Source organism: Notamacropus eugenii, chromosome 3 (genome assembly GCF_028372415.1).
Source record: "Notamacropus eugenii isolate mMacEug1 chromosome 3, mMacEug1.pri_v2, whole genome shotgun sequence".
In the NCBI taxonomy this organism is placed as follows: domain Eukaryota; kingdom Metazoa; phylum Chordata; class Mammalia; order Diprotodontia; family Macropodidae; genus Notamacropus; species Notamacropus eugenii.
The window spans coordinates 310,219,628-310,239,810 of record NC_092874.1 but is presented as its reverse complement, the minus strand read 5'-3'; the positions used below and the strand labels follow the sequence as shown (position 1 = coordinate 310,239,810).

At 55.4% G+C, this 20,183-nt stretch overlaps 2 protein-coding genes across 9 annotated transcripts in view; one reads left to right on the top strand and one right to left on the bottom strand.

Annotated features, from left to right (window-relative positions):
- Positions 1–273: 273 nt before the first annotated feature.
- NUP50 (nucleoporin 50) lies at positions 274–9,234 on the top strand. 2 transcript variants are annotated; one of them, XM_072596631.1, is made up of 8 exons: positions 274–524; positions 604–679; positions 804–887; positions 1,796–1,976; positions 2,708–3,382; positions 3,585–3,666; positions 6,067–6,185; positions 7,108–9,234. In XM_072596631.1, the coding sequence occupies exons 2-8, from the start codon at positions 611–613 to the stop codon at positions 7,308–7,310; spliced, it is 1,413 nt and encodes a 470-aa protein (XP_072452732.1). In that variant the 5' UTR covers positions 274–524; positions 604–610; the 3' UTR covers positions 7,311–9,234. The 2 variants fall into 2 exon arrangements, with proteins under 2 accessions (XP_072452732.1, XP_072452733.1); XM_072596632.1 differs by lacking the exons at positions 6,067–6,185; positions 7,108–9,234 and adding an exon at positions 4,887–6,040.
- Positions 9,235–10,328: 1,094 nt separating this feature from the next.
- Positions 10,329–20,183, bottom strand: part of KIAA0930 (KIAA0930 ortholog) — a 29,360-nt gene continuing 19,505 nt past the window's right edge. Inside the window, exons 3-10 of one of the 7 annotated variants that reach the window (XM_072596628.1) lie at positions 19,863–19,967; positions 19,362–19,439; positions 18,778–18,879; positions 18,019–18,159; positions 17,541–17,735; positions 16,645–16,807; positions 16,169–16,327; positions 10,329–14,254 (exon numbers count right to left, since the gene is read on the bottom strand). In XM_072596628.1, the coding sequence (XP_072452729.1) occupies positions 14,214–14,254; positions 16,169–16,327; positions 16,645–16,807; positions 17,541–17,735; positions 18,019–18,159; positions 18,778–18,879; positions 19,362–19,439; positions 19,863–19,967 (984 nt within the window). In that variant the 3' untranslated portion in view covers positions 10,329–14,213. The other 6 variants (XM_072596629.1, XM_072596627.1, XM_072596630.1 and 3 more) reach the window with 6 other exon arrangements.

Here is a 20,183-nt window from a genome sequence, read left to right as displayed (position 1 = left end):
TTCGCCTCTTGGTGGGGGCGGGGTCTGTTTCGGTCCGCTGTCCCGTGACTGGCCAGTCATCTGCTCTAGCTTCCTCCTCAACATCCGGCCCCGCCCCAAAGTTCCGGGCAGCGGGGTCACGTGAGCTCACACGGACGCATGCACGCACGCACGGCGCGCACGCCTTCCCGCCCTTCCGCCCAACGGCCCCTTCGGCGCCCGCTTGAGGGGAGGAGGGCGGCCTCGTGGCGCGGGCGGCCGTTGGCGACCGTTGGCGCGCCTGCGCAGCGTCGTGCGGCGGGGAGCGGCGCCTGCGCGATGAGCCCGGGAGGCGGCGCCTGCGCACGCGAGAAGCAGACGGTGGGACGCGCATCTTTCCGGGTTCGCTCAGGTCACTCGCACTCCCCTTGTCCCGCTCCCGGTGACCCCCCCGGGGACGCGCACGCCATGCGGACACGCGCGGCGGCCTCCTCGGGCTGAGGCGGAGGCGCCCGGGGCGATGGTGCGCGGCCGTGCCCGGGGAGCTACGAGGAGGCGCCCGGCAGGTGAGGGCGAGGCCCGGCCCGAGGGGAGGGAACCCCGAGGCGGGTTTCCCCCCTGACCCCGCGCTTCTCGCTGACCCAGGTACAAGATGGCCAAAAGAAACGCGGAGAAGGAGTTGACGGACCGGAACTGGGACCAGGAGGACGATGTGGAGGAGGTGGGGGCGGGGCTACACCGGCCCCTGGGGGAGGGGTCAGAGCCCGGGGTGTCTACACCTGGGGTCACCCTTGGGGTTGGGGTCTGAGCCCGGGGGTCCTAATCCCCACCCGCCCCCCCCGCAGGTGGGCACATTCTCGGTGGCGAGCGAGGAGGTCCTGAAAAACCGAGCGATCAAGAAGGCCAAGCGGCGCGGCGTGAGCTCGGAGGTGAGGGGCCGCGGGGGAGGGGCGGGCCCCCAGCCTGAGAGTCCGAGGCCCGGAAGAGCCGTCTCAGCGTTCCTTAGTCCGACAGGAGTGGAACCCCTCCAGCCCTGGCTCCCCCTTGGCAGATGAGCAGTCTCTCCGGCTTTAGGCACGGTCCGCACTTCGGGCCGCTACCTGGCCGGCCTGGAGGGGAGGCTCTTGGCTACCACCTTGGGGAGGGCTCTGGGCCGGCCTGCCCTGCCCCCGCAGCTGTGAGTCCCAGGTTCATTAGGGACATCGGAAAGCAGCCAGGCTTGGGGACTTACTTGGGCTGGGCTTTTTGCCAGGAGAGCCAAGTGTGAGGAGCTAATGTGCTGTGACAAGTGACCTCTCCTGTCCCCCACTCAGCTTGATTCTAAACTCTCTTAAGAGTTGGCCACTGGCATTCCCAGCGCACACAATACACAGTGCTTTTGTCTTGTTTGTGCCCCATGAGATGGGGGCACTGCCGGGAGCAGAAGGTTCACAGAGGTATCTTGGAAGGATTTGAACTTGGACCTTTCTGCCCCAGTCTTTTGCTCCATGCATTATGCTGGCCCTGCCTCAGTTTCTTGGCAGTGGCAGAGGCCATTTGGGGGAAGGGACCCTGATTTTGTGTTCACGAGATCCTAGTTTGCCCCCTTGTCCAAAATAGGCCACAATACCTTTCTGGAGGAGACTGCACCTGATCAAACCTTGAGGGGAGAGGAAGATATAGAGGGGGCATGGGAGGGGAGGTATCTGCCCACCTGAGGCAGCCTGGTGCCCTGGGACAGCTGGGTTTGGTCAGTGACGGGTGGTCCAGCCCTCTTCAGCTGCTTCCCGCTGTCACAGGGACGCATACACCGTATGTACCACCATCTTAACCTGTGCTCCCCTGCTTTGCCTTTCAGTCTGAAAGTGGAGGGGCTTTTAAAGGGTTCAAAGGCTTGGTTGTACCTCCTGGAGGAGGGGGGCTCTTCGGCAATGGCACCAGCATCAAACCTCTGGAAGGCCTGTCCAACGGCGGTAGTGCATCTTCTGCTTCCTCCCTGGCCCCTGCAAAGGCTGCATCAGAGAAGAAGGTGACCTTTGGTGAGTTTCCCCAATGTGTGTGTCCAGGCCTTTGCCCAAGCCTGTTATCCTTTACAGAGGGTGGGCGTTGGGGGTGGAGGAGGGAGGGAGCTTCCATGTGGGAGCCCAGCTCTAACCTTCCCCACAGTCCTTCCCTGCTCAATACTCAGTGGGTCTGGGGGAGGAGGAATTGGGAACTCTTCAATGACCGTTGATAGAGCTGGAACCACTTCTGCTTCTGGTGCCTGAACCTCAGAGTTTCCCTACTCGGTCACTTCCAGGCCCTGAACTCTGACCCTAAAGGGTGATGTGGTCAGAGTGGGGGATAGCCAGGTACAAGATGTACCATTGGGCCCTGCCTAAGAGGTGATTTTGGGCAAGGGGCAGGTGCCAGGTGAAGAGGCATCCTTGGCAGAGATGGCAGCAGAACCTGAGGGGCAGGGGGGAGGTCCTCAATTTCTTTTGTACTGGGATCCTTCAATGCTGAGGAAGCCAGTCAGTGTTTGTTTCACCTCAAAGAAAACTTTGAATGAGGTACCTTGGTGACTGCTTGGTCTTATGCCCCTTCTGTCCAAAGTGGGCTTGGACATTTAGAAACTCCCTCAGTGCCCCAGATGGTTGTGAGTAGGGTGCGGCCACACCCACCCTTCATGCCTTGGAGAGTCCTGGTTTTGGGGCCCATTTATAAACTGAAGGGCAGACAGGGCAGGGCATGGGAGGTCTTGTTCCAAAGACCCTTCCTTTCTGAACAGCCCGGGTCACAGCCAACGGCCCAATGTTCCCCACGGGAGCAGACAGGAATGCCACCTACACCAAGACCAATGGGGACAGCCAGCAGCCTTCCTCCTCCAGCCGCGGGGCACAGGGGAAGACCTGTGGTGCCAGTGCCTACCACAGACAGCTTGCTGCCTTAAACTGCTCTGTGCGCGACTGGATCGTCAAGCATGTGGACACCAACCCACTCTGCGACCTGACACCTATCTTTAAAGACTACGAGAGATACCTCACAAGCATTGAGCAGCTGCCTGGCAGCGGCAGTGACAGCAACCTGGAGAGGGAGGCTGGCCAACAGCTCCAGGGCTCTTCAACTGGGCCTGCCGCTCTGACATCCTCTCAGCAATCCCAAGACGCCCCCTTTGTGTTTGATCCCGACAAAGGCGAGGGGGCTACCAACAAGCAGGCAGAAGCGCTGTCAGAGAAGAAGACCACCTCAGCCATGGGAACGTCCTCTGCAGCCTCCTTCCACTTTGGCCGCAAAGTCGACAGCTCGGTCTTGGGCCCCTTGGGCACCAGCCCCATGGCAAACTTCTCCTTCTCTCCGGGAAACCAGGGCATGTTTGGCAAAGACACGGCCCAGCCAAGTCCTGTCTCTTCCTTCACCAAAATGCCAGAGAGCCGCACGGACACGTCTGCTGCTGAAAGCAAAGGTAAGAACTCAGTGACAAGTCTCACTCCCAGACTGATGAGGTGGGCCAGGGTCTTGGGTCACAAAGCTGCACTGAGATGGGGCTGTGGATAGCTGGTGGAGGGAGCTGTTTAAGCCAATGCAGATGAGATGCTCAGAGTGAGGGTAAGGGGGCAGTGTCCTGCCACCCTGGGCCTCAGTTGTGACTGTGGGTCTGTTTTAAGGTGCTGAAGAGGAAGAGAACGAAGACCCGCCCAAAGCCATCATCACAGAGGTCAAAGAAGAGGATGCCTTTTACTCCAAGAAGTAAGTGTGGCCTCTGTGAGATGCCCGAGGCCATAATGCCTGAAAGAGTGGGTGGGTTTCTCCGGCTGGAAAATGAGAGTATCCTTATGTTCAATTCAGCAAATGGTGACTCCCTCCAGTGCCCCCCACCTCCCCCAGGGGACTCCCAGCAGCATGGGAAGATGGGCCTCAGTAAGCCACCCTTGGCTCCAGGCACTCCCATGTAGGGTGGGCAGGGCAGGGCAGCCTGGATCCCAGGAGCGGGGTGGGACCCCCAAGAATGTTAGGGAAGAGGGGCCAGCGGCTGGGCCAGGGGTTTGGTTTGTCTCCCAGACTGAACCAAACTGAGGTCTGGTGGCACCACAGTTGAAATTCTCCTCCCAGTTGCCCTTATTCCAAGGACTGCAATGGTTTGAGTGCATCTTTGTGTGGTTCTGGGAGTGGATAGAGTAGTATCAGATCTGGAGCCAGACTTGAGTGCGAATGCCCCTTCCTCGTTGCCCCCCACCACACCACACCCCCCGCCACCCCTTGCAGAGTCCTTGAGCCAGAGCTTTCAACCTCCAGGGATTCACTCCCTTGTTTCAGGCCCAGGCACGTTAAGTGGTCTCTGAGCCCTGGTGGGAAGTGGCCCAAAGGAAGCTAGAACACTCACAGACCAAGAACTGGGTCCCGTTCCAAGGTATCATGTACACACGGGTTAAGCAAAGAAAAGGCAGAACCAGCAAGAACCCACCAGTGCATGGGTCGTCCTTTCGGCTGCCCAGCAGTAGCATCGCCTTCCCTGAGGCTTCCTGAGCGTGCCTCTGGTCCCACCCTCACCAGGGCTGGTCTTTGGTGGGGGAGGGGCATCTGCAGAGGGACCCCTCTCAGATCCCGCCAGGCTCCTGTTAGCTCAGCATATGTGGTGTCCCACACAGAGCCCCCAAGATCTCCCTGCCCCTCCAGGCCCAGGACACCCCCACACCCAGTCTGTGCCAGAGTTCGTCATCTGTCCTTCCACAGCGCCGTTCACATCCTGTCCCTTCCACCCCCTGCCATCACTGCAGTGCCCTTCATCGGGCCACCTTATCTCTTGCCTGACGCAGTTGCCTTGGCCTCTCCACCCATGCCAGTGTGTCCTTCAAGCTGCCGTGCACAGGACGTGAGACCAAGGGAAGCCCCGGTCCCTCCTGTGCATTATCCTTTGGGCAGACTTGGGGTGTTTTTCCAGAAATCCTCGTTCCTCTCTTTCTGTCCAGGTGGTCTCTAGTCTCCTCTCCTGTCTCTTGTCTCCACTGACCTTCTCTCAAACGTGCTCTCCTGTGAATTTCTCCTTGGTCTATGTCCTGTCCGGCCATGGCCCTCGTCCCACCAAAGAGGTCAGTTTCCCAGTTTAGGGTACCTGACCTGCAGCCAAGGGCCAAGAACCACAGGCTTCATCCCTAGCCTCTGCTGAATTTTCTCTCCCGTGATGTCTCAGGCATCTCTGCTGCTGTTCTCTCTGATCATGGCTCCTCTCTGAGGCAGTTTTCTCCCTCCCCTGGTTTGGTCTAAACCCCTTGGAGGCCTGGTCTGTGCCTTTCTGTGCCCTCAGTTGGCTGGGGACCAGGCCTCTGTAGATGCACCATCTTATCTTGTTGGGCTCCTTGCCCAGTCTGCCCTGCTCTCAAGACACATACCTTTGCTACTGCCCCTCTCCTGGGTCCCCAGTTCTCTGCCCAAGACCCGACCATCCTTGGTGTCGCTTCTATCGGTGTTGGTACCTACACACATTTCCAGAATCGCACGCATGTGAAGACAGCCCTTGAGGTGAAGGGCCCATCTGAGAAGGCAGAAGCAGGGCCCAGGCCAAGGGGAGGCCTGGGCTGGGAGGAAAACTATGACTCTTCCAGCCTCTGGTGACGCAAAGGTGGCCATGGCCTCGAGTACATGGACCTTTGGTATCCTGGAGCCTTGATGCCAGTGATGACTGGCACTAGAACCAGACCAGCCTGGGCGCAGAACTGGTGACAGAATTGGTGGGAGGCCTCTTGGTGGCCCCTTGAAGGCCAAGAGGTCTCAGGGCTCCTGAGGTTGTTTAGTGTTGCCCAACAATGTAGGAGACAGGCAGAAAGGCTAAGAGTCAGGGCATCCAAAGTTGGCTGCAGCCATCCCGAGGTGGACCTTTGGGGTCAGCGTGATTCAGCACTGAAGGAACTCTGGAGTGGTCAGGCGAGAGAACCCTGGGAGTGAGGCCCAGAGCAAGGCTGGGGCCAGGGCCAGGGCCTGCTGAGCAGACCCAGGAGCAAGATGGTCACCATGCTGACCTCTGTCATGCTTCAGTCTTTCATCCTTGGGAGGTCCCCTTTTTTCTGCCTTTCAGCTCCCAGGACCTGCCCTCCACTTAGGCCTGGAGGGCCCTTCAGGAGGCTAACAACACACTTTTTATTGACTCCTCAGGTGCAAACTCTTTTACAAAAAAGATAATGAGTTTAAAGAGAAGGGTATGGGCACGCTGCACTTGAAGCCCGCCGCCAATCAGAAGACCCAGCTTCTGGTTCGAGCTGACACCAATTTAGGTGAGTGATGTGAGCCCCCAGCTGCATGTCAGTTGGGTGGATTGGGAAAGTTCTTTGTTAAGTAAACCCAGGCTTTAAGATTGGGGAGCAGAAGGGATGGACACAGGCCTTAAAGCCACCATCATACTTCTTGACCTGTGGTCAAAGACAGCCAATCCTCTGGATATAGAGGAGCTTGGGGCCCCTTTAGGACACTGACTGCTGGACTGTTAGCCCTGACCAGAAAATGTGTCCTCCAACCCCACCAAGACAACTCCCTTGTGCCCCCTGTCTCACCCCAGAGGTCCCTTTCCTTGCCTGTTGCTTCTGGGTCAGCATCTGGTCAGTGGGCTAGTTTTCCTTCCAGCACTCTGCACTCACTAACTGCGCTGGGTAGGGGCATCTCCTAGGGAAAGGGGCACGGGGCCACATCTTGTTGAATTAATTCCTGACCCAGCTAAGGAGCAGACTGAGATTTCAAAGAACCAATTTTTGCCCCTTAAAACAATTTTGTCACATGGTTCTTGGGCTCCAGGCCAGCCCAGCAAAACAAAGGTTTCTGAACTGGAGATCCAGGGTTCTTCTGTCCAGGGAGTGGCCTCTTCCCTAGGACTTGTGATAAGAGGCAGGCATTAGGACTGACCACTGTGTGTAAAGACTGCCTTGGGGAGAGGGGTGTGCCTGCCACACTCTGGGCCTCCACTTCAAGACAGAAGGGCAAGAGCATGGAGGCTCTCTTTGGAAGCTGGGGGGGTGGGGGGGAGGGGGCCAGGGGGAGTGAGGAGCAGAGTGTGGCACCCCCCTCCAGGTCCAGAAGAGGGCAGGAGGCTCTTGGTGAGGAGTGCCTGGCGAAGGTGTTGTCTGCTTGGGTCCCTTCACACAAGTGAGCTGTCTACCAGGAGGGCGCCTCATGGGGCATTTCTGCTTCTCTGTCCCCATGCAGGTAACATCCTCCTGAACGTTCTGGTTCCTCCCAACATGCCATGCTCCCGAACCGGCAGGAACAACGTTCTCATTGTCTGCGTGCCCAATCCGCCCATCAGCGAGAAGAGCGCCACCACACCCGTGACGATGCTCATCCGGGTCAAGACTGCCGAGGACGCCGACGAGCTGCACAAGATCTTACTGGAGAAAAAGGAGACATGAGGGCAGCTGAGGCTTCTGACGCTTTTGCCAAGTTGCTGCTTTTTTTTCCTTTAAACTTATCCCCTTTATTCTGAACTTTCTACTTTGGCATTCTGAGAACTTACAGGTAATTCTGAAAGGCTTTGTGGGGGAAATTACTATGGCCAATAAAAAGCTTTAACTGAATGCGAGACGGCATCAGGAGAATGTGTTGCCTTCCTTCCTTCTCCGGAAGAGCAGCCTCGTGCACTAACTGCAGGGTCCTGAGCCAGGGGAGAGACCCCAATCTGCTGGCAGCTGCTGGACCCACCCCACTTGGAGCCTGCGGCCACAGGCTCAGGAATCACCACCTCATCGTGTGTGCGTTTTAGGACTGAGTGCCCCAGGGTCCCTCAGCCCTTTGGTGGGGGGGGGGGGCTCTTGTCCTGGCGGGAATGCCAAGCCCTGACTACTGCCCTGTAGAAGGGGACAATTCAGCCATGAGGACCCTGTTGTAGTACCATTTGTGACCGAGGCTGAGAGAAGAGGAAGTGGACTCACGGCGTTCTGCAGGGAGAGCCCCTGGGGACCAATTACAGGGCCATCCTGAGGCCTGTGGCGTCCTTTGTTTCTGGCCCCCCGCACCACCACCACCATGTGACCCTGGGGACCTGGGGAGCTCAGAGTTAGTATCCAGGACTCCATTGGTCCCAGTGTTTTGTGAGGGGAGGCACAGATATTTGTTTAGAGGTTCTCACAGAAGTGACAGGGCTGGGACCTCTTCTGAATGGCCCATTTTCTTCCCCAAAGGGAGGGTCTGGCTCAGGTATAGATGATCTCAGTGTGTTCTTGGTCTGGCATTGTTCACCATGTTACAGATAGGGGTGCCACCACACCCCTTAGCAACTGTGCCCTGGAAAGTGCCCTGTGGATGGGCATGGGAAATACATCCACACTTCTTCCATGGTCTGGGGTCTCAGAGGGGTGTTGAGTAAGAGTGTGGGAAGCATCTTTTTTTTTTTAAGTTAGTGGGTGTGGTGTTTCAGCCATGACTGTTTCTGTGAGAAAACAGTAGGGAATTAAACTTGGGACAGGGCCCATGGTCACCCCTTGGGGCCGCTGGCCAAGTCAGCCTAGGGTTGGTGTGAGTTCCCTCAGTTCCATCCACCCCAGGCCTGTGTTGAACCTGTGTTGCCTAGAGTGAACGAGAATCCTTTCAAACCCATTGATAAGCACTAAGTTGTGTGTAGATTTTGAGTTTGAAAATCTGAAAATGTCCGCCAGGGAGCGTGGCCTTGTCCAGGAGAGGTCAGCACCTCCCCCAAGTCCAGGACCTGGCACAGAAGGCATTTCAGTTTCCAGATGTTTGTCATTTTTAGCATCGAGGCACGTACAAGCCGTGTGCACTCATCCTCACTCTAATTTATAAGCATTTTTCTTGGTGTTACTCAGGGCCCTCCTCAGGTGTCTTACCTTTTGTTGTCCAGGCTGCATGCCAAAAATGTTACCCCTTGGGGGGTGGGCATGGAGGAACTCTGCCCAGAAGCCCTGAAGGTGATGGGGCAGGACCCTTAGGAGAAGGATGGGGGTGGGTTGAGCCCAAAGGAGATAGGTCTGGATGCGTACAAGCCTCCAGCCTGGCAACCCTGTGTGGCAGGGCTGTCAGGGGTGGGTGGCATGGCGCCTGAGGACTCTAGTTGGGAGCATACCCTTCCTCCTGCAGTGCGCAATCATCAGCAAGCCCAAATGATAAACATCACACATGGAATGCTGGGGTGTGCCCCCACTCATTCTTGGCTTCTAGTTTCCTGGGGAATTTAAACATAACAAAATGGGAAATCCTTTTCTAAGACCAAACCCTTAGACTGTCCACTGTCATTTCTTGGTTTTATTGCTTTCAAATGGTCCCGCTGGAGACATGTAACAAATCCACAAAATGTGAATAAATGGACATGAACAAAATGAAGCCATCTAGTGCCTTTGTTGTTCTCCCTCACTGCCCTCAGCATCGTTACATGATGGCATCCGTGACCACCGACAGAGAAGTGGCACCAGAGAAACCCAGCCCCAAGGGACCAGAGAGCTGCCCAGTGGCCTGGGAATTGAGACCAGTGGTGTCTTTGGCTCTGTTCATGCCAGGGTCATCCCCTCCACCTCCTGACTGACTGGGGGAGATAGAAGCATAAAGCCCTTGGACTACAGATGTTTAAATGACATTATCCTTGGGATTGGCTATAAAACATTATGTTGAGTCAATGGGGATCCTAACATGGGGTGTTTTATCCCACCCTCCTCAGCCCAGAGAGGGTGTGGGTGCAGTGGGTGAGAGAAGGCTCTTTCATTACCCCCGCCATGAGCTAGAGTCTCCCAGGAGCCCAGACCTTAGCAGGGCAGATGTGATTCCTGACTGTTATTCCTGACAATATTAATTCAGTCTTGTACTGGCCCCTGGACACCTCCACTGTCGCTCCCAGTAACAGCAAAGGACGGTGTGACTCTCCACAGGGGAGACCCTGTGGCCCCTGACCCACAACTGGGAGCCAGTTGTCCCATACCCCTGACTGACAACTGCTGCTGCAAGCCGAGCCCTAGAGGCCAATAGTAGCCAAGGCCAGGGCCCCTTCCCCCACCCCAGCCTGAAAGTCCCTCTCTGAGTGACCACCTGCAGACCGTTTCTTTCCTGGTTGGAAAGGCAGTGGTCCCACAGGCCCCTAATGCCACTGGTTTGTTCAGCCTCCTCAGGCAGCTGACAGCAACTCCTTTCAGGGGTTACCTATACTGATGCTGTATATCCTCAGAGAGATTCCAGCTCTGACCCTAATTCTGACTTCAGAACCCCCAAACCCAAGGGATCCAGCAGCCTCAGTCTTCCTTGGGAACAAGAAGGAATTCTAGGCATCTACTACCCATCCTCAAGGCAGGATCCCATGAGCTGATTTACTGCTTTTAAGTATGCTGGATTTTCCCTTGTAATCCCAAGCTTTTTATGAATTTAAAAATGTGGTAATGACATCCAGGAACACAAAGACCCCAATTTACCCATTCCTTAGGCCTCACGTCTCTGGATGATCAAATGTCATTTAATGGCAAAACAACTCGGTAGGTACAAGATCAAAGTCAGAAGCCACCTGGTGCTCTGACCTCAGACAAGCTGAGGCCCAGCCCCAACCACCAGAGCTGGCTTCCGAGCCCATCCCCCCTCCATCTGTACTTGGAGACACTAGAAGGGACCAGCCTATTTGCTTCCTTCTCGCTCAGGTGTCCAGAGGCTGGCTCTCAGCCTCCTTGGCTGAGGATGGAGCTTTGGTCTCCCCTTCAGACCGTCCTTTCCTTGGGACAGCCATGGAAGGAGGAGATGGGACAGAGGCCCTCTGGAGGATGGCCAGCCCCAAACTGAGGAGATTTAAAAAACAAAAGGCAAACACACCAGCACTCCCATGTCCCCTTGATGTCAATGCCAAAACACTTTTTTCCAAAGAACAGGGGAGCCTTAAAATAGTGGGAGGGAACTTCTTTTACAGGTGTGACCAGTTGGACAAGAAACAGGAAACAGATAGATGGGCTATTTACACCTTCCCATCCCCTGCCTCCACCTACCAGCCACCAGGAGGGTGGTGAAAGCCTTGCCCTGGGGGATGGGCCCTCTAGGGTCTGGGGGGTCTGGGGACAGGGACTGCTAGGAGATAGAAATCTCCCCCGTGCCTCAAGGGCATAGAAAACTGTAAACACAAACTCTTGGACAGCTGTCCCACCGTCCACTCACCCACCCCCTCCTGCCTGGCAGCCCCTCTTTTTTTGGGGGGAGCTCCAGGATGCTTCCACATGCCCTGGGAGACCTCATGTGGGAAAGCCCCACTCTCCTGCATGCATGTCCAGTCTTGAGGTGGACTCCTCTCTCATTAGCAGAAGAGCCCAGAGAAAGGGTCCAGTCTGCAGGGAATAAAGGCAAAGCCAGAAAGATGACCCCCTCTTGGAAGAAGAGCCCTCCGTTCTAGGTTCCAGGTCATTTGGCAAATACATGAGAAAACCTCAGAGCACAGCAAATGTGAAGGGAGATGCTCACTCCCAGAACATGCTCTGGATAAACCACTTCCCTTGTGGAAGCTGGCGTGACAGTAATGGCACACAGTAAATGCTTAATAAGTGTTTGTTGTCTCATACATGCCACCTCCTTTTTCACTGCACCAGGCTGTTTGTTCCCCCCTCTGTGTGTCTTCAGTATCTGTCAGCTGGTCCCCCATGTTCTCAAAGCCCTGCAATGTGTCGTCCATCATTCTACTGGGGGGGGGGGGATGCTGGCTACAGATCTTGGGTCCCTCCTTCTCTTTGTCCTTAGCTGTCCCCACTCCCTAGCATCTGTCCTCAAGGCAAGGCTAACCCAGCTTTGGCATTGTAACTTTGGGGAAAGGCAGGGGTGGGGGACAGGGGCACTGGGGCCCACTTAGACAAAGGGGAGAGAAAAGAAGCAGAGTGACACAAGGTGCCAGCCATTCCCCTCTGGGCCTCAGTTTTCTCAGCTGTAAAATGATGGTCTTGAAGGTCCCCTTCCATTCTGAACCTGGCAGGAAGTCCAGGCCATCACTGCTGCCCTACAAGTGTCTCCAGGCCAGCCCCCCTCCCCAGTCTCACCCTGGGTCCCTCTAGACAGGGCCTCTTTGTGGCGATCAGCCAAGCCTGTGGCCCAGGCTTGTCAGAAGGAAGTGCTATACCTCAATTAGAGATGAGTGATGATAAAAGGTGGCATTTTTTCCCCAAGTTCACAGACTCTCCCTCCAAAAATAAGGGGTCCATGGACCCCAGCTAGGAACTCCTGATCTAAAAGGAAAACTGTGTGTGGGCTTCAGGAACTGTGCTCAGATCTCACTAACAAGCACCAAGCAACCAACCACAATCTCCAGGGGAGTCCGTGGGCTCAGGGTCCCCAGGTGTCCAGGCGAGCCTTAGTCCACACTCTATCTTCTCTCCAGCTTAAGGCTAGTTGTCTGTCACAGAGGCCCCTGGGGGTTACTGAGGAGAGGGTGACCCATGCTAGCTGCCAGAGCTGGGCTGTCTAGGCTAATCATGTCATTTTAAAGACTAGGCAATGAGTGGCAGAGCTGAGATTCGAACTAAGGTCCCAAACCAATTTTCTTCCTGCTAATGTTAGTGCTGCTCTAAAATGCTGGTGTGTGTGTGTGTGTGTGTGTGTCTGTGTGTCTGTGTCTGTCTGTCTGTCTGTCTGTCTATCTGTCTGTGTGCACCATCCATGGGGGATCAGGCAGGTGCACTTCCTCCCAGGTGGATCATTTGTACAGGGACCCAAGCCCTTCTCCAGGGTTGGCTGCTCCCCCTCCTTGGGGGATGAGCCCCACCCATGGCAGCTCCAGTGGAGGTGGAAGATTCTCCATTCCAGTGGTGGAGGGGGCACATAGCAGCATCTGGGACACACCCAGACTTGCTTCTTTGGAGAAGTAGTGGGAGCTCCCGGATCTTGGGGAAATTTCTCTTCCCTGGGACCTGGGAATCTCCCAAAGGGAGAAGAAACACACTAACTTTTGGCACTTGGCTCGAGATAGTGGCTCCACAGATATCCCTGTGACCCTCTCCCCCAACCTGGGTGTGAACACTGTCCCTGTGAGTGACCTGTCTGTCATCCCTTTCACTCTCCAGACCCCTGTGAGGTAGGTGATTAGCCCCATTTTACAGATGGGTAAACTGAGGCACCAAGAAATGAAATCACTTGTCTGTGGTGTTCCCACCCCTGCACTAAGGCCAAGCTTGGGAAACATTTCCTTCTGGAACCACTGATCACATGTCACCAAGAGCTCTCCTGCCCCCCAGGCTGGCCCCCAAACCGGTCACAAGGGGCAAGGTCCTCAACAGCACAACACAACAGGCCTCCCTGTTGATGAGATGATGGGAATCCACCTCATGCTTGATCATGGATGAAAGCCAAGCCTGGCTCTGTATAGCTACTTGCCCACCAAGGGAGAGGAGAGAATGGAAATAAAAAAATCACACTTCTGTTCAAAGGTTCCTTCCTCCATTGGATGGATGCCCTCCCCCCACCCCAGCCAACCTCACCAACTCCCGTCATGCCTCAGTACATCAGACCACTGTACAGTCTGAGGGAAGAGAAGCCTTTCCCAGGCCTGGCCCCATGGTTGCAGACAACATCGCCATGCCCGACTGGCCACTGGCAGGGGCAGCTTAAGCTCTCAGAGCAGGCTCAAGCCCTGCTCATGAGGGGCTGGAGATTCCCACCAGGCATCCAGCCTCATATTCCACCTCTTCAGCCTCTCCTGAAGCCTCGGCCTGGAGCGGGCGTTCTCCAAATGAGTGGTGGATATTCTTTGGCTGGAAGCAGAAGGGGGCTGGCAGTCCAGGAAACCCTTTAAAGGGGCTGCCCTCAATCTGGCCAGACACCAGCCTGAGTAAGGCCAGGGGCTGCAGAAGAGTCCAGGGTCCACTCCTCCCTCAACCCCTGCCCCTACCCACAGAGAGTCGTTAGTCACCAGAAGAAGGGCCATTCCAGGCCCAGGAGGTCATGGGACATCACTGTGAGACTTTCCCCTTGGTGGGTTCAGACAGCTCCCCAGAAAAGTTGTGGATGCTTGGTTTGTTCTCAAAAGCTATCAACTGCCTGAAAGAATGAGGATGGTGCAACTTGGTTCACTCTCCTGGCCTCCTCTGGACCCACGTCCTCATCAGGGCATCTGCGGCACGTGCACAAGGGGGTCAGCTGGCATGGAAGGAGAGAGAGGCACTTCAGTTGGGGCAGCTGGTGTTCTCAGAGAGGCTTCCCTTGGGCAAGCCTGGCCAGGCAGGGGCAAATGCTGGACTCTGGACTCCAGGTGGTGGCGGCAGCAGCAGCAGCGGCAGCGGTTGTCACAGAGAACCACAGCAGAGAGGCACTTGCACTTGGCAGCAGCACCCAGGGCAATGCTGGCTCTCCAGGTCTCGCTGCTACGTCATCAGGATGGGTTTCTGCCGCACTTCCAAGATGTCTGTGGGAGTGTAGCAGGGAGGAGGGAGAAGGAAGGAAGGAGAGGAAGAGAGAAGGGGGAAAGGAAGGAGAAGAGGAAGAGAAAAGGAGAAGAGGGAGAGAGAAGGGGCAGAGGAAGAAAGAAGATGGGGAGGAAGAAAAAGGAAGGAGAGAAGGTATAAAAGAAAGGAAGTGAATAGGGAAAGATGAAATAAAGTAAAGGAATAAGAAGTAATGAAAATAGAAAGAGGGAGAAATGAGATGGAATGAAGGAGAGGAAAGAAAGAGGAAAAGAGAAAAGAAGAGAATGGAAAAAATAGGAAGAAACGGAAGATGAGAATAGGAGGTAAAATGACAGAAAGGCAAGACAAATGGAAAGACAGGAAAGAAGGAGGAAACAAAAGATGAGCAGGAAGGGGAGAAGAGGGGAGTGATTATCAAGAAAAGATGAAGGAAAAGGAAATGGAAGAGATACAAAAGGGAGAAGAGGAAGGAGGGGAGGAGCAAGAGATGTGAGCATGAGAAGAAGAAGAAAAAGAGGAAGGAGGAAAAGGGAAGGAGGAGAGTAGAGACCCAAAGGGAAACAAAAAATGAATAAATAGAAAGGGAAGAAAGATAAAAGGGAAGGCCATAGGGGAAGAGGAGAGAAGAGGAAGAATGGAGTAAATGGAACGGCCCCACCTAAAATCCCATGCCCTTAAGGGAAGAATCCAAGAGCTTGGCTCAACTCCAAGTACGTGCCAACATTCCTGGCACTACCAGCCACCCCAGAACTGACCAATTGTCCTTTCTCTTGGAGCTCGACTCTTCAGGGACTGACCATCTCTGTACCAATGGACAGGAGCTCCCGGCCCCTGAAGTCTTAACATCCTCCTCGTCCTTGCACTTAGCACCTCTCCTGTACCAGGCAGAATGTCGTAGCCCCTCTCTGCCTCTATCCATCCCTCCCCAATCTACTCTCCTTCCGGCTGGCAAATTCACCATCCAGAATCACTGTTCAGTTCCTTGGATTCCCCTCCTCCAAAACCTCCAGTGGGTTCCCATTGTGTGCAACACGAGAAAATTCAAGGTAGTTGGGCCAGTTCAGGGTCCCATCTGCAGGGATGTTGGTCGGGGTCCCAAACACAATCCATCCAAGCCCAAGGAGAGGCCCAGTGGCCCCCTTGCCTCTTCTCTCTATGCTAAGATGTCTGCTTCCAAGAACAACTCGGGCAAGTCCTGGTTGAGTCAAGGCAAGCCGCTGCCCCCTCTGTGGCCTCACACAGTTGAGCCCCTTCATTGCCTCTTCCCCGGCCACAGCTTGACTCTTGGGCTTGTCTCCCCATGGAAGAGCAGAAGCTTCATGAGGACAGGCACAGTGCTTGGCACACAGTAAGTGCATAATAAATGCTCCTCCATCCACTGCAAACTCTACCATGCTCTTTCCACTTTGGGTCAGCAGGATCTTTGAGCCTTGCCCATGGGCGTGTCAAGTGCCTAAATCCAGATTTTGTTCTGCTTATGATTCAGGGTCAGGGGGTTAAGCATTTGACCCCAGGTCCTCCCCAAGACAAAGAGATTTTTCCCCATTCCACAGAGGAGAAAACAGGCTGAATAAAGGATGGTGCCAGTAAGCCAGGGGCACAGGGAGGCCCAGAACTCAGAACCTTCCCTCTACTCTCAGTCGACGTAACTCAGCAAGTCACAAATGATTTATTAAGCACCAAACTATGTGCAGAGCAACTGCTAGGGGACAAGCAAGGTGTAGTCAGAGCATGGTCCTGGTCTAGACCTTCAGCTCATGGCTTAAGAGTGGACAAGGCTCCCACACCCCATATTTCAGCCAGACTGTCCCCTCTCAGGGCTGCTGCTGAGCCCCTAAGAGCCCTGGAACCCTCCCCTATGAGAAACCAGCACAGAGAGAGGGTCAGCAGGGAAGGAAAAGCCAGGAGGCTACCTGTTAAAATCCGATGCAGGGGCAACGTGACATAGGTTAAATGTGCATAGAGGAGAAAATTTCCATCAGCCCGGTTTAGTTTGAGCCATGATCCAACGAGCGACCGCCCTGTCCCAGACAGAGACCTCGACCGTAAATTGGTTGTGTTGTGAAGGTCTGCTAAAGGAGGAGAGAACATGGGATGTCAGGGCTGGGAAGGTAATTTAATTCCTTCATTTCCCCACAAGCAAACAAGATCAAGGAGGCCACTAAGCCACTGGCCCAAGGACCCACATGTAGCAAGCATGATGAGCAGAACTCCTCCCCAGAGCCAGTGTTCATCTTCCTCCTTACACCTTCCTTTTACAGATGAGAAAGCCAGAGTCTCCAAAGTGGGCTGCCTGACTACCAGCCTACAATGGATACAGCCAGGTGTGTGGGCCACCCCTGCCCCCTCCACCCATGTCCTTCACGGCCAAGAGGCTCCTGGGCCTCACCCTCACTGTCATCTTCCCGGAAGAACTCCTCGCTGTCGTTGGCAGAGTGGGACTTCTTCATCTCAGCAATCCGATTGCGGGGCACTTTCCGCTTGAGGGAAGGGGAGAAGAAGGATGGCCGGTTGTTGCGCTCTGGGGTTGGTGGAGTGCTGAAGGAGGTCACCTAGGGGACAATAGTGAGTATTACACCTTTCGTCCTCAGGGGACTCCCTAGGGGCATCCATGGTCGTATCACCCCAACTCTGCCTCTCAGGAGCTAGAGGACCCTGGGAAACCCATCCCCCACCCCACTCCCAACCTTCCCTAAGCCTCAGTTTTCTCATCTGTAAAATGGGGCAGCCAGGCTAGAGGTCTCAAAAATTCTTTCTAGAGCACACATTCTGCAATTCTATGGGCAAAATCTGACCCTGAGAGCGTCTGGCTTTTGCCTTGAGTGCCAGATGGAATCCCCCATGCACCACATGTGGATGTGACTGGTGAGAAGATACGTGACACCCTGGTACACATACAGACATTCTCCCCGTGTATGCACACATGCATGTATATGGGCACACACGTGTACACACTGGCATTGAGTGGTGCCGTGGTCAGTGCCTTGGCCTTGGTGTCCCATCTCTGACATATCCTAGCTATTGGACAAGTCACTGAGCCCCTTGGTATTCTGGGACCCAAAAAGAAGCTGGGCTGCCCAGGTGGAGGGATGGTTCTCACCAGGAGTCCCCTAGGTCATCATCATGGACCACATCTGGGTGCCCATGAATGACAGGCTGGAGCTGTCCTACAGCCTTGCCCCAGGCCTCTACCCCAACTCTCCTACACTGTCCCAGATTGTCCCCAACAGGGCCTGGTCACAGCCTCCAGGAGGCACTCCCTGCCCTGTGCCCCCGCACCCTTACTCTCTCTTGCATGGGTGAGGCTGGGTTGGAGTCTTCCTCCGTTCCATATGGGGATGTGTCACCAGTAGATACGCGGCTGACCGCCATCTCTGCATGCCCCTTCCCCTGCGGCCCCTTCATTCGCACAAACTCCATGTTGTTGTACTTGTAGAAACCAAAGGACATCCGCTGGGCCATCTTAGCCGCCACACTCACCTGCCAGGTGCAACATGGCAGCATCAATGGCAGAGCCCTCCAGACACAGACTAGACCAGCAGCCACTGCTTCAGAGGAGACATCTGATTCCACTCAAAATTATATAAGTAAGAATCCTATTTGCAAAAGGTCAGAGCTGGGAGGGGCCTCAGAATAGGGGATGGCACAGCTGGGATGGGCCTGAGAACAGGGGATGTCAGGGCTGGGAGCAGCTTCTCTGGCAACTTGTCCCTAGCCTCAGCCCCTGTTTCCTGTGCCCATCCCTGCCCCTCAAAGGCCTCACCCGGTTGTCATAGACTTTTTTGAGGGCCTCATAGCGAATGGAGCCTTGAAAGATGACTCCCTGGAAGGTGTTGGTCTTGTCACTGGCCACCAGCTCCACACACACCATCTCACCTTCACCCACAGCCATATCACAGAAGACCTGGAGGGTGTGAGACATGGGTGGTCAGAGTTCTGCTTCTGCCTCCCTGCTGCAATCTGCACCCTCGGGGTTTAGGGTGGGGGAGTTGGCAGTTAAAGAGGCAGTGACCTTGGGGTGGGACCTCAGGGTGAGGGGCAGCCCTGTAGCTCTCAGGGTTTCAGGTTCTGTGCCTTTGCCTTAAAGAAGGGACAATCTTCCCTCATGACAGTGACAGAAGGGTGACAGGCCTCTGGAAGCTGTGATACACCCATCCCCACACACATGTCTCCCCTTGACCCCAGCCACCACCAGTACAGGGCCCATGCACACTCCACTTAAGGACGGGCAAACTGAGACCCAAAGAAATAACTTGCCCAGGGTCTGACAGGCCTAGGGCTGTGACAAAGGGAATGAGTTTGACCAAGGGGATGGTGGTCTCACAGCTGGCAAGGAGCCCCTCCTTGTACAGAAGGGGAAACTGAGACCCACAGAAGGAGACAGAGAGCCAGCATTTTTCCACCAGTGCTGGCCGTGTTCCCCATGTGACTCCTAAGCCATGGAGAATAGGCCATGCATTTACGAAGCACCAGCTATATGAGGAGCATGGAGGAAGGCCCCAGGGGGCAGCAGGCCACTCACCTCCTCAAAGTTGTCAATCATAAAGAAGATATTGGGGTAGCTGATCTTGGACTCCTCGCCCTTGCTGTCCATCGGGTGCTTGCTGGGAGACGCAAAGACTTGCTGGAAGAGTTTTGGGACCCGGTGAGTGAGTAAGGAGGGTCCTGGAGTCCGCCCTCAGATGCTCCCCCCCAGCATACCCCCTGAACCCATCTCCTGGAGCCCATCTCTAAGCCCATCCCCCGAGTCTGCCTTGTGGAGCCCCCCAGGGCCAGGGAGGCCAGAGGCTGAACAACAGGTAAATGGTGGAGATTGGGGAGGGGGGGCAGGGAGAATTTGTGGCGGAGTTGGGAGAGGAGGAGGAAGGGAAGAGGAGGGAGAGGGGAGGACCCCAACCAGGCCAGGCTCCAGGTCACCATTAGTCACTATTCGCCTGCATAGGAGAGCCTGCTTCCCAGAGAGGAAGAACATCCATGAAGTGGCTTTGGGATCCTTAGGGGTTTGGGATTATCCCCAGAAGCTGAGGGGGTGCCCGCAGTCAGACTCCGAGCTGGCCGCTGGCAGTCAGTCCTGAGCAGCCCAGGAGCTTCTGAGCGTGACCTCACCTGGGATTTCTTCTTGTGGATGTGAATGTCACCTCCATCTGAGCGTGTGCAGACCGCGCACGTTACCATGTAGTCCAGCTAGAAGAGTCCAGGGGTGATGGGGGCAGGCAGCAGCATCATTGTCCACATCAGGGCCCCCATGGGCTTCCCTGGCTGTGGCATCTCTGGCCTCAAAGCCTGCCTTGGCTGCTCCAGGTCAGGGGATCCTCCCCCACCCCTCCTCCAGGGAGTCCACTCTTTTGTCCTGTGCCCCCCAGGCCTGGTTACACTCATAGCAGCTGACTTCTGTATGGAGTAGCCTCCCAGGAGGGCCAGGAGGACCGCAGATCCCTTCCCCATGAGGATTGCTCACTACCCCACAGGCATGAGGACACACACATGTACACACAAATACATGGACATACATGCACATGCATGCATGCACATGTGGACAAACATACATATATGCATACACACATGGACATACATGCACACATGCACACGCACAACACACACTCTAACCTTCTGTAGGATAAGGTTCAGACAGACACTCTCCTCCCAGTCAATGTCGGGGTCCCCGAGGCCAGGCAGCTTTTTGGAGTCCCGCCGGTAAACCTCCACATCTACCTGCTGGTTGGGAGCCAGAGGTCCCTGAGTCCCCCGAGCTCATCCCTCTCCTGCCCCGAGGACCCTATCTACAATTCCCAGCCAATCCCCTCATCAGCCTCCATCCCAGCAAGTGCTCAAGAGGCAGAACCAACATGAGCTCAATGTGAGAAAACCTCCCTCAAAAGACTTCGCTGGAGGGGGATCTCCCAGTCCCTATGGAGGGCCCTGGGGCTT